Source organism: Bacillus rossius, chromosome 16 (genome assembly GCF_032445375.1).
Source record: "Bacillus rossius redtenbacheri isolate Brsri chromosome 16, Brsri_v3, whole genome shotgun sequence".
In the NCBI taxonomy this organism is placed as follows: domain Eukaryota; kingdom Metazoa; phylum Arthropoda; class Insecta; order Phasmatodea; family Bacillidae; genus Bacillus; species Bacillus rossius.
In genome coordinates this window covers 17,876,657-17,889,568 of record NC_086343.1, presented here as the reverse complement: position 1 = coordinate 17,889,568, position 12,912 = coordinate 17,876,657, and the positions used below count along the sequence as shown (strand labels likewise).

General features: G+C 39.6%; 1 protein-coding gene across 2 annotated transcripts in view; it reads right to left on the bottom strand.

Moving 5' to 3' along the window:
- LOC134540171 (guanine nucleotide-binding protein G(o) subunit alpha) overlaps positions 1–12,912 on the bottom strand; it is a 234,499-nt gene that overhangs the window by 179,271 nt on the left and 42,316 nt on the right. For both annotated transcript variants that reach the window (XM_063382722.1, XM_063382721.1), the window contains exon 2: positions 11,781–11,823. In XM_063382722.1, coding sequence (XP_063238792.1) covers positions 11,781–11,823 — 43 coding nt within the window. The remainder of the gene's footprint in view (positions 1–11,780; positions 11,824–12,912) is intronic.

Sequence of the window (12,912 nt, the reverse complement as noted above, 5' to 3'; positions counted from 1 at the left end):
TAATCCGATTAGTCGTGTAGTAACAATGGACCACGCACCAACACAGGCTGACGGATGGACGGATGAAGGACGGACGGACGCGACGGGCTATTGTAGTTCAGGATCTACCCGGTTGCACAGCGATCGCGGCTTAGAAAAAAAATTGCCTCCTTTCAAATCATGCAGCAATTTTCCCGGAGAACTGTTTGAGAATGTAGATTCCATATTAATTCACTTCATCCTGGCTAAATGCCAGGCACGCGGCAAGAATGAACCTAGTACAACATGTCAATATATCAATGGGTCGATACCTCGAACTCGATTGGTGATTTCAAGGATACACGTCATGATCAACAAAGACGAAAAGCGCCAGAACTTGAAATGTCAAAATCGAAATCAAGATTGTTTTCTCGTTACTTTATTTTTTATTATCGCATTGTAAAACTGCATGAAGAAGAATGGCTACGTATTGTGTGTGGTGACGTCAACCACCAATGAAATCAACCTGAACTGTTATTCAGAACTTTTTTTTTTCAACCCACAAATTTAGTTTTGTACTTGTACATATGATTTTGTTTGTTTTTATTTATACATTTAACGATATAATTAATTTTTTTAAAAAATTGTATGGTAGAAGTCAAGAAAAATCAGTTAAATGTTATACATAGGTACATGTACAGTAAAAAGTACAGACATTCCTTTGTAAACCAGTTACCAAGAAATATTTTGTAATACTACACGAAAAAAAATTGTAAATTTACACAACACTTCTGCTATGGTTATTTTTTCATATATAAAATACGTTTTCTGAAGGAAAAAAAATACTGAATATATTTTGTCGCGATTACGTAAATCGGCGTATAATTTAAAATTCTGATTGATGTTTTGTACAAGCATAAAGTATTTACACCATGGAAAAAAATAATCGAATATTGAACCATTGGATATTGTTTTTACTGCAGTTATTAATGTGCGCAGTTAGTACTGGAGATATATTCAAGTAACTTTAACTAATGCAGGTGCTTGGACAACAAAAGGCATAAATGCCCGGGGGAAAAATCCGAACCCAGTATTACTGTGTTATGTATATATAGTGGCGCTACAGTTGCCTGCAAGTAAATTTACAGATTTACAAATATCTGTAATTTCACAAAGATTATTATCAGTTCTTTTACAAGCAAAATGCAGCGGACATAATTCGATCGATATCAAAGAGCCTAACGCGGCAACAGACAGCTCTGGAGCAAGCAGGAAGACTTACGGCCCAAAAGCTTTCCCCATAAAAGTGGTCCAGCATTAAACAAGAGACGGTGTTGGATGCTGTAGGTTCCACGGAAGGGATGCAGGGTAGATAAGGGGGGAGGGAGGAAAAGAGGTGTGAAGAAAGTGGGAGAGAATGTGGAGAGAGAGCGAAAGATAGAGAAGACGAGGTGACTGACGTCAGAGACAGCCTTGTCCCATTTTTGGGTCGTACGATGTCCCCTTCGGCGAGTGAACGAGGTCAGCGTTTATTCCGAGTTTACTACCAAAAAAAAAAATTTTCCCCCTAGATCGTCATATCACGACACTCCTGGCTTTTTTTTATCAGTATAAATTACGCACGGCGTCTCGATTCTCTGATTTTAAAATGTTTTACATGCGCTGGCCACAATGCATGTCACACAGGAAAACCTAAACAACGGATAAAAAAAAAAAAGACGAAAACGCAAGTCAGCCTATGTCAAAAGCTAATTGCATAAACTGCACAGAAAATTCCGTGGTTGTAATTATTCAGAAGAAGAAAAAAATATATAATATAGAATATTTTTTTTTGTATTTCTAGCAAAAAAGTAAAGCCACCATACAGTAGCAACAAGGACGGTAAATAAAAGACAAAAACCGGCCGTGGACAGCACAGCGACACACAGACGAACACAAAGGCGAGTCTAAAACAGAGACCAAACAACACAACGACGACAACGCACACGGCAGCCGATCAGAGAACACCCGGTTGCTACAGTGCTGCCGGAACGATCGGAAACTCGCTTTCAAACACGGCGGTAGCAACAATTAATTACACATGCGAGGGATGTTCACGCAGTAATGATTGTTCAGGCGCGTTTCACACTTCAATTATAACGGATTACCACAATATATTAACGTAATTTATTTTTTACTACGTAATAACCAGATAAAGTACAACGCAATCCTCGTTTTGTTTTCGAAAGTTAGCAATGACAAAACAAATTTTTTCCTCGGCGAATAAGCGACACGTGTACAGAAATAAGAAGCTTATTATAATAATTATTTTTTAAGTTTCAAAATGACGTAGTTTTAATTTTTTGACGCGACAACGTCTAATAAATCGATGAACGCCGGCTGCACGCACGAAAAAGGATGAATAATTGTCCCGTTACGCTTTGCCCCGTTACGCTTTGTCCCGTTGCGCTCATTGTACGGTTGCGGCGCATCTGTCTCTCTTCCACTCGAATGGAACAAGCATGGATTTGACTTTTTCGAGGCACATTAAACTTGAAACACTCCCATTCGTTTCCTACTTTTCCTATCATCGTCCTATCCTTAACAGAATAACACAGATTGGAAGAAGTTAAATAGCAAACACGTATAAAAGATATAGTTAAAATAATCTGTTCGTTAAAGTAATAAACATATTTGAATTAATGCGTGCAAATGAAAGTAAATTTATCAATTAAATTGTAGATTTCATTTCACTCCTTTGTATCCATTCAAAATAGTGATAATTCAATAAAAATTATTCAATTTTATTCATAAAAGTATGCAATCATTTTATCAATTTTATGTTACGACGTTGACACGTTAAACTATCGTCCGTAAACCGACTTTACACACAACCAATTTTTTTCTTCAAAAAAATTAATACGTTCAATTTTTAATAATGTGACCGAGTCTTCCAGTACTCACCAGTGATGTGTGAGCATCTGACATCGGTAAAGAACATATGCGTGTGTTCTCGATTTGTTCACGCTGCAAATAAACTTATAATACTTACGAAACTCAAGACACAACACTGAAAAGAGAATTCTATAAAAAATAATACCGAGCGTGATAAATACAATGATAAATAAAAATATTCGTTTTTTTCAACTAACAAATATTTCTGCATGCGAATCACATTAGCCTAGAGTTTAAGATAGAGGAGTTAAGTCATGGCATCAATTAATTGCCGCCGTGGCTGGCCAATCCTCGAATAAAGCACATGATGCATGCCTACCTACCCTTTCTGCGCGGCTGAAACCCAGCATGATTAGGCGGGGTCGTTACCACAACGCCGAAATACCATAACGCCGAATGTCAAAATTGATCACAACACCGACAGCTAGATAACTGCTGTGTACCACAACGCCGAAATAACAACTGAATGAATTTGTGTGTGTTTCTTAAATGTACCTTAACGCCTAAATACCACAATCAAACCTAACATTACCTAACCTAACCTAACCTAGCGTAATATAACCTAACCTAACTTAACATAGCCTATCCTAGCCTAGTCTAACCTAACCTAGTCTAACCTAACCTAACCTTTGTGGCAGTCCTGCAATGACATTTTTCGGCGTTAGTGTATTTCGGCGTTGTGGTACACAGCAGTTTTCTGGCTGTCGGCGTTGTGGTCAATTTGGCATTTCGGCGTTGTGGTGCGTCCCCGATTAGGCGTATAGGATTCGGCCTGAGACGCAGATCCCCTCTCTCCCAAACAAATACACTTAGTTTAAGTTTGGTTTAAGGAGGGGGGGGGGAACTGACAAGGCGAGGCTAGTGCATTGAGAACAGCGCCGCTGGCACCGCCCCACCCTGGGGGCACATCGATCCTCCGGGGGGGGGGGAGGGAGGGAGGAATGTCTCTCCTCACCTCCCCCCTCTCGATAGGACCATGGGGCAGGTCAAACCCTGCACGAGATGTCCCCGCCGACAACTCACTGTTCGCACCCCGTTACTTCTCCCCGGCAGCCGTTAAAAAAAAAAAAAAAAATTAAACAGAATCCTCCAAGGCATTGGTAGGGACTGGAAAAATTCGCGCATCCAACGACCTCCGGGATAGACTCCACGATCCTGTGCAAACTCGGGCAAACGTCACCTGTTCATTGGCTACTGACTTGTGAGGCGTCTCAATTGGGAGACTCGTGATTAGATACTGCTTCGACTGAGGGTCTATAATTGGCCCAAAGTCCTCCAAGGTTAACAGTGAACCAATACCAGAAGTTGCATTAAGGTACAATTATTTGCATTTCAGCATATCGCGAAATGAATCCGCGAATTTTTCCGGTCCCTAGGCATTGGTAGAGACCTAAAAATTCGCGGATTCATTCGGTGATAGGCTAGAATTCAAACACATATACCTTTTAGATATTTTTGCTATTGGCTTACTGTTCATCTGGACGAATCTCAACCAGTTATAAACCCTCAACCAAAAAAGGATCGAATCACAGACAAACCAGCTGAGACGACTTACAAGTCGGCAGCCAATGAACTTGCGTTATTTGCCCGAGTGTACAGGGGTAGGTGCAGTCTATCCTGAAGGCCATCGAAACGGCGAATTTTGACGGTCTCTAGTCATCGATCTGAAGCCAGCTGCTTGGCTTTCTGGGTCGCCGCCTCGTTTGAAAGGCGAACACATTTACCCGACGTTTCGGTCGACGTTGCAATCGCCATCACCAGGGCCAGCAGTAAACCCACGAGATAGGATAGAATTTTTTTTAAAATTATATATCCCAGACACACATCTACGAATGTTTTCGTCGATCATGGCCATTACAAGGGGTCAGGGACTCTGAAAATGTTACACCCCGATAAAAGGTTAATCTCCGGCCGATCGAGGCATCGTCTAGGGGTCTGGGACCCTGATAATTTTTATACTCCGAGAAGAAGTATCATGTCTCGCCGATCGAGGTCTCTCTTGCCTGAAAAAAAACCCACTGAAAAAGGCAGTTAAAGGTACGTTAACCTTCTGAGGGTTTTTGATTAAAAATACGTTAACCTTCTGAGGGTTTTTGCAAGTTCTCCTGCCTCTCTCAATTCTCTCGCCTGGGAGGGGAGTGTTACACCCGATTGGATTTTATATACAATTATCAAAACTTTCTTTTTATTTCGCTACTGTCACGAACTGGTCTTGTATCATACGAAAAAAAAGAAGTTATGTTTTGTGTATATATTTACGGCATCAGCTCAGTGTCAAAACGTCAGTCATACCTCTGTCGAAAAAAATTAAAATTTTACTTAGAATAGAGTATAAGCAAGGTAGAATACGTTGGCTAATTTTAAAAACATCTAAAACTGGATGAAGTTTTTTGTTGCTCACAGAAGTTCAGATTTTTTTAATTCGGGGGGCGCAAATGAATAGGCGGAATACGACCACTTAAAAAAACCGTGCGGTTGAGAATTGCCAACATCAAAAATTACGTTTCAAATATAAAGAAAACACTGAAATTTCTTAAACATAAATACTTAAATTAAACAAGTAATTTTACAGACGTTATCAGTTCAGAATTTAATGGAATTGTGTATTAACGGAGTGGCGCATTGAGTATAATTGCAAACTATTATACTTCGGAAAAATGTTTGAAAATGTTGAATTATCTTGGTAGCGTTGAAACAAGCATGGCTGCCATGTGCACAAGCGCAGAAGAGTGCAACGTGTGTATTTTTTTTTTTTTTTTTTTGCCTCACTGAAACTGAAGTTATGATTTTCAACATTCATACTTTGCGGCTATGCAGGTTTTTTTTTTTTTAAACAAAATATAAAGCATTTTAACATTGTGTTTTGGTTGTTCCGTATTGGGAAATAGATAATCTGAAACATTTTTTTATGAATATTCCCAGCAAATAAACAAACAACAAAAAAAAAATCAAGATAGTCAACATTTATTTCGAAAAGTTAACGACTTTTAGGTTGTTAGGTTGCCGATGAATACCGCACAGTTAGCTGATTTTCAAAGAAAATAAGAGCGTTAGTTATGGCATTGAGTTGAGACTCTTTATCTTCCTTGCTTTGCTGCCCTCTAGCGATCACTTCCGTCGGGAACGCACCACAACGCCGAAATACCACAACGCCGAAATACATTAACGCCGAAAAATATCATTGTAGGACTGCCACAAAGGTTAGGTTAGGTAAGGTTAGCACACAAATTCATTCGTTTGTTTTTCATTTTGCTCCTGTTGCCCACCCTCCCCTCCCCGCTCAACATTTTTCGGCGTTACTGTATTTCGGCGTTGTGGTACACAGCAGTTTTCTAGCTGTCGGCGTTGCAGTCAAATTGGCATTCGGCGTTATTGTACGTTCGGCGTTGTGGTATTTCGGCGTTGTGGTAACGACCCACTTCCGCCCAGGAGTCGCGCCCAGGGGAATATGAGGGGAGAAAGGAGAGAACGGAAAAGGGGGGGGGGGGAGAGAGAGAGAGAGAGAGAGAGAGAGAGCGTGCTCACATTAACGAGAACAACAGGCCTTATTACCAGCACGTGACTACACCGAACAGAACAAACAGCCCAGGATTGAGAAGGTAGATGGAGGGGGGGAAGGGATACAGGGCCGGCGCGTCCATACACGCGAACTAGGCAACCGCCCAGGGCGCCAAGTAGTCGGGGGCGGCGCAGCACGACACAAAACAGCTCATATAATATGTTTAACGATTATTGAAACTAGATGAAAATGGATTTTTGTAACAGTTTGGAATGTTTATATTGATATAAGTAATTATTTAAAGTCCACGGTGACCTGTTTATGATTTGCAATAAGTAAAAAAGTAAAAAAAAAAAAAAAACACAAGCCTGCTTACATTTGATTGTTGACAAAATCTTAGGCTTACGTGATGTATTTTGAGGCAAGGAAAAAATTTTTGGGGTGTCCGGCGGGGGGGGGGGGGGGAGGGGGGGGATTAAGGTTTTTCGCCTAGGGCGCCAATTTACCTTGCGCCGGCCCTGAAGGAATAAAGAAAAAACCGCGCGCTCATCACACAGCGAGATGGTAGTAATGTTGCGAAGACCAGATGCATTGAGACCCTATAGTTTGTGCTCACGTAACTTGTCTCAAATTCGACAGTTATAAAAAGTAGTACCAATTGTCTACGTATCCTTCTGCAAATAGCATGGTCTGGGTGTTCGTAAAAAAAAATATATATCATGTAATTCTTTGCAAATGACATTTGGGAAATGGGTACCGCCGGTACCACTTTTGAAGAACGGTTAAATTTGAAACAAATTGCGTATCAAGGCTATGCAGTTGGTATCGTTAACTGTCGTCGCCCGGTCACAAGATAAACATCCCATGGACTAAATATATGATTGATACAGACCGTCTTGTTTTATGCGCAAGAGGCTAACGTTGACATTACATTTTTCCTCACTATTGTCTAAATAAGATGGAAACAACACACGCGTGTATATTTTTAAATAATACTTCAGCAATTTGTTAGGATTAGTGAATATACCGTAGTCATTAGATGCATAACATATTAAAATTAATTTCAATTTTTTTGACACACGTTGTTACTGGTTACACTGCATGTAACAAAAACCTCAAAAAGGACAAAAAAAAGGATGAATTTCCAAACACAGAGAAAACAAACCAAAATCCTGTTGCAAACTCTGGTTTCTCTCAATTTGCTAATTCTATTGCCAGTCCTAGGATTATATATATTAAATATATCCCCTCATCCCCGAAGATGGGAAAACATTTCCAAAATATCAGTAAAGTCAGTATATCAGTTTGGGCAGTTTTAACTGTATAAGAATCTGTAGGCCTACATGTCAGTGTGTTAGTGGCAATAGTAGTGTAAGTTTTTTTTAGTACACTTGTTCAAATTTGAAACTTTTTTGATGTGTAACATCTTAGCTCTCAGTATACGGAATTTGTAATCCCGTGAATGGAAAGTAAGTCGCATGGAACGGAAATCTGTAACCACGGTGCTGCCACCTGTGGTGGATGGCGCGAACCAAAAGTTCAAAAAGTCAAAGAGAAACTTTATAGTATTAACTTTTTTATGACTATAACAAGATGGACTATATTTAAAAAAAAATAGTTGACGAAAATCAGTTCCAAATCCGGGGGTTTAGTATTTTTTTTTTCAAGTCTTTTTCGCTTTTATCGGAGCCGTTTCGTTACATAGTTTAAAATTTATGTCTTCTAATCAAACGAATTCTAGCAACGGGGTGCGGAAACTACGCGTGATTCACGAAAATAAATGTGGTTGAAAAACACAATTTGCGATTATCCGCGAAATTAAGTGGCAGGGCCACCGCGGATAGTGAAAATCGCGGATAATCCGCAAAAGAGCCGAAGATGGGAAACAAAAAAGGAAACATTAATTTCAACTTAAAAATCTAAACATTTATGTACAGTAAAAGTTGCAATTAACAGTAAAAAATTTTTAAATTATGCTAAAATTTTAGTATTTTACTGAATAATTAACATACAATGCATTTCAGTAATTTAAACATAAAAGTGCTCAACCATAAGACTAGAAACAAAGCGCGACAGAGACAAAAATAGCAACGCATGCCAGCCTACTGAGTGAGTTCCGAGAAGGCCTGTGGCGTTTTACTGTATACTGCACACAATACACTCGTCAGTAGAGTTCAAATTTGCTCACTTGTAATAAAATACAAATTTACATATGTGCGGTATTTTTTCGTAGCATGCGCGGATAATAGGGAGTTTACGGTATATTCATCACGCCCGGCATTATTTTAAAGAATCCTACGTTAACATTCGTGTCCAGAGTTTCGTATTATAAGTGTGTTTGCAGCATGAGAACAGATGAAATTTGCTCAGTACCGAGGATACAAGATGTTACACGTCTGACTCGATCACTTCCCCTCCCCCCCCCCCCCCCATGACACAACGGACACGTTCGCGTTTCTGAATGGGGGTCATGCGCCACGAAACCGAGCCGAGTGGGATCAATAATTCCGTCCTCCCCTTACGCCCTTCTGGAGCCAACCCCCCTCCCACCCCCCAACCAACCGCGAACTGCCCTCCCCTCCCGCCGTCGCGGACACAAATAGACTCGCCCACGCCGCGCGGATGGGTCGAAGAGCAGCAACCACCCGGTGCCGGCCACAGAGATTTCAAACACGCCCGGAGCGACTCTCTTTTCGACAATCGACCTCTCGCGCCCACGCGCGTCTCCCCCCGCATTGCGTGTTGCGATCGATCCATCGATCAAATCAATCGATCGATGCTTCCGCGAAACCTCTCGCAGCGACGGACCCAGGCCCGCAGCCCAGGATTTTGTGAAGGGGTTCCAATTTTATTTTTGATTGAATTTCAAAATAAAAATGACTATCACACTTATATCGCCCCGGAATAGTAGACATTTAACCTCCACGGTTACTCATAGGGACCGGAAAAATTCGCGGGATGAACTTTATAGTTCTACGTACACTCTGTCAAATGTCACCCTCTCATTGGCTGCTGTCTTGTTAAGGTGTACCAACGTAGCGGCCTGTGATTCGACACAGCTTCGGGTGAGTGTTTCTCACTGACCCAGAGTCGTCCAGGTGAGTTGTAAGCCAATATCAGAGGCAGCACTGAGGTATAACTATATGAATTTTTGGCTTTCGTGAAATGAATCCGCGAATTTTTCCGGTCTCTACTCATAAAAAAATCAAGAAATTATTTTGCTTGAGCCTTTTCACAGCTGCAGCCAATCAGGAAGCACCTTCCCCTCGGGCGAGAGTATATAAAGGCAGGATAACTTGTGAGAACCTCAGTAGGTAACTGCTCCCAGATGATGGCGACTGCAATGACGACCGAAACGTCGGTTAATTATTCGCCAAGGACGCGGCTACAACATGGCCGTGAAAGCCCGCTAACATTATTTCATACAGTGTTTTAATTATTACTACAGTATCATGTGTGTAAACCGTCATTAAATAGGCTAGTTAGAAAAAAAACAATTGCTGCCGCTCCAGTGTAAGAAGCATGTCGGGCTATAATGAGGATGGAAAACATTATGTAGCCCATTAAGAATTACAATAATCCTTCCACAATGACATATATCTGAAATCTTTTGTATCTAAGTTGCTGTAATTTTATTATGTCGTCGCGTGTTTTTGACGTGACAACGTCTAATAAATCGATGAACGCCGGTTGCACGCACGAAAAAGTGTCCCGTAACGCACATTGTCCCATTACGCGGTGTCCCGTTACGCTCATTGTACACTTGAGCCCCATCTATCTCTCTTCTACTCGATTGTAACAACCATCGATTTGACTTTTTCGAGGCACATTAAACTTGGAAACTCTCCCATTCGTTTCCTACTTTTCCTATGATCGTCATATCTTTAACAGAATAACACAGATTGGAAGAAGTTAAATAGCAAACATGTATAAAAGTTACAGTTAAAATAATCAATTCGTTAAAGTAATAAACATATTTGAATTAATGAGTGCAAATAAAAGTAAATTTCAGTAGATTTCATTTAACTCCTTCTTTGTATCCATACAAAATAGTGATAATTCAATAAAAATGATTCAATTTTATTCATAAATGTATGCAATCATTTATCAAATGTTTTGTTACGACGTTGTCACGTTAAACTATCGTCCGTAAACCGACTTTAAAGAGCTTTTTTTTTTTTCCAATTTAAAGATGTATTGTCGGTGACGTCTTTCGACTTACTTGCCCTAATAAATGCCCGTGGTTTTCTCGCGTTCAGTTGAGTTTTGCTTCTTGAGCCCTTGCGCAGTTTATAAACCCGCACTTCATCATGCAGATGAAGCAAACCATACAAGGCACGGGTCGGATACACGTAACGAGGTCACTGCACCAGGCATACATACATATATGCAAACGTTTTCTCTCAACTTGGAATAATTACACGGGAATATCTATCAGCGCCTGTCAAATAAAGTATAGCATCTATTTTGGCAAGAATTTTACATTTTTTTTTACTATTACCGTTATGGAAATGCGCCTTAGTTTAGTTGGAACCTTGAAATGGAAACTCAGATTACATTCTGGATTCCCACACTCTTACTCTGTGACAACTTCGCTTGAGTTTTCCCTGTCCAAAAAAAAAGTTATTAAAAATATAAGTGTTGTTTTAAGGCATTAAATATAATTTACAAATACAATTTGGTAACTAGCATGTAACTCTACCCTGAAGATGGCAACTGCAACGTCGACCGAAACTTCGGTGATGTATTCGCCTTGGGCGCGACTACAACCGAGAAGCCAAGCTACTTCAGACAATGACCGCGAAAGCCTGACATATTTATTAACGTGTAATCAGCTACCCTGTGTTATCCGCAGGTTTTGAAGACCCTTTTTTCTTCAATTCCCTGAGTTTTTACCGTTTTCCAGATTTTCTCTGTCTGCGGGAATCCTATCAATATAAATGACAGTGTGGATATAAAAAGTTAAAGCGTACTTCTGAAAGTGAAGACTGAATTTAGACACGCAAGTAGTTGCGTATTTACGTTGCATGCTATGCATGTGTCATTTAATTAGGAAATGAAGAAAAACATTAATTTATTTGAAATACATAGCATCGGAAAGCCGTGAGCCTGCCAACAAGATATATGGATTGGCTGTCATTAGCACTAAACAATACATTTCGATTTAAAAAAAAAAAACTTCAGTCTCTTGATTATTTACCAAATTCACTTAAGCTGCTTAAACATGTTAGTATCCGTAAACACCGAAGGTGTTCTAAGTTTCGTGACGATTTTTTTTTAATGTAGTTTTCAAATATATGGTATATGGGTACCCAAAAAATCCTACCTACTGATGCACCTCACTAAACCAAATTATTCACTTATTTATAAGCATCTAGACAATACTTACTTCATTTGTTTCACTATTGTGCTCTTCCCCGACTCCCCCGCACCTGAAACAGGAAAAAAACAGGCAATTAATGTCAAGGGATTATAATTAGTGTACAATTACGCAGGAACAGCACATAATTAACAAGTCACAAAAGTGAGAGGTGTGAAATGTATTCTGGTTGATTTAGTTTTCAATTATTTCATTTCATTTCTTACTCTGACAAGGCTTAGAACATAACTCGATTGATCACCGGAAGCTGATAGTAAGGCATTGCTTTTATTGTAGTTTCATTTTTCACCACTATAATTATATGACTGATATATATATATATATATATATATATATATATATATATATATATATATATGATGACTAAAACTATGACAATAACAGCATTCAATTTTGAAATGTCTATATACATAGATTACAACCACTCCTAATGTTTATATAAGTACCTAGGAGGCATAAGACACTATGTTACAAAAACCATATTTTTCAAGAGATCAGTTTAAAGAATTTGAAATAGTGCTGCCTCAATTATAGACTCAATTATTTTCTACCCAAAACATGTGAATTATTTACATATAGTAGATCTTGGTGTTGTATGTCACCAGAAAGAACGTCCAACATAGTCGAGTTTATGATTAAAAGTGCATTTTGCCCAAAAAGCGGACACTAGTGTCTTATACCTCCGAGATCCAGATAATAAATACCCTTTAAAAATTCATGTTAGTTTCTTTTTTTTTTACACGTCATATTTTTAATGGTCGTACAAAATACTTTCAGTCGTTTTAATATAGTATTAGTTTCTTTTTCAAACGTGTATTTTATGCAAGTAAACTTGCGCAGCTATAACCCCTGCTGGCGAGAACGAAGCCTGAATTTGGAACGACAGAACCAAGGAGGTTTGAAGTCAGGGAGTGGATGCAGGCAATCTTTGCCACGATAATAATTGAAGTCCAGATTAGAAGTTTTTGTCATCATCCTTTATGCAGCTATGGTTTATTTCGCTAAGCAATTCCTAACCTGAGTGACTTCAACTTTACAACAGACACCTCACTCCAGGACTAATACCTCCGTGCTCGGCGCCAGCGAGAAATGATCGCTCCAGAAGAGAGAAGGGGGGAGTGGGGAGTGGCGATAGTCCACC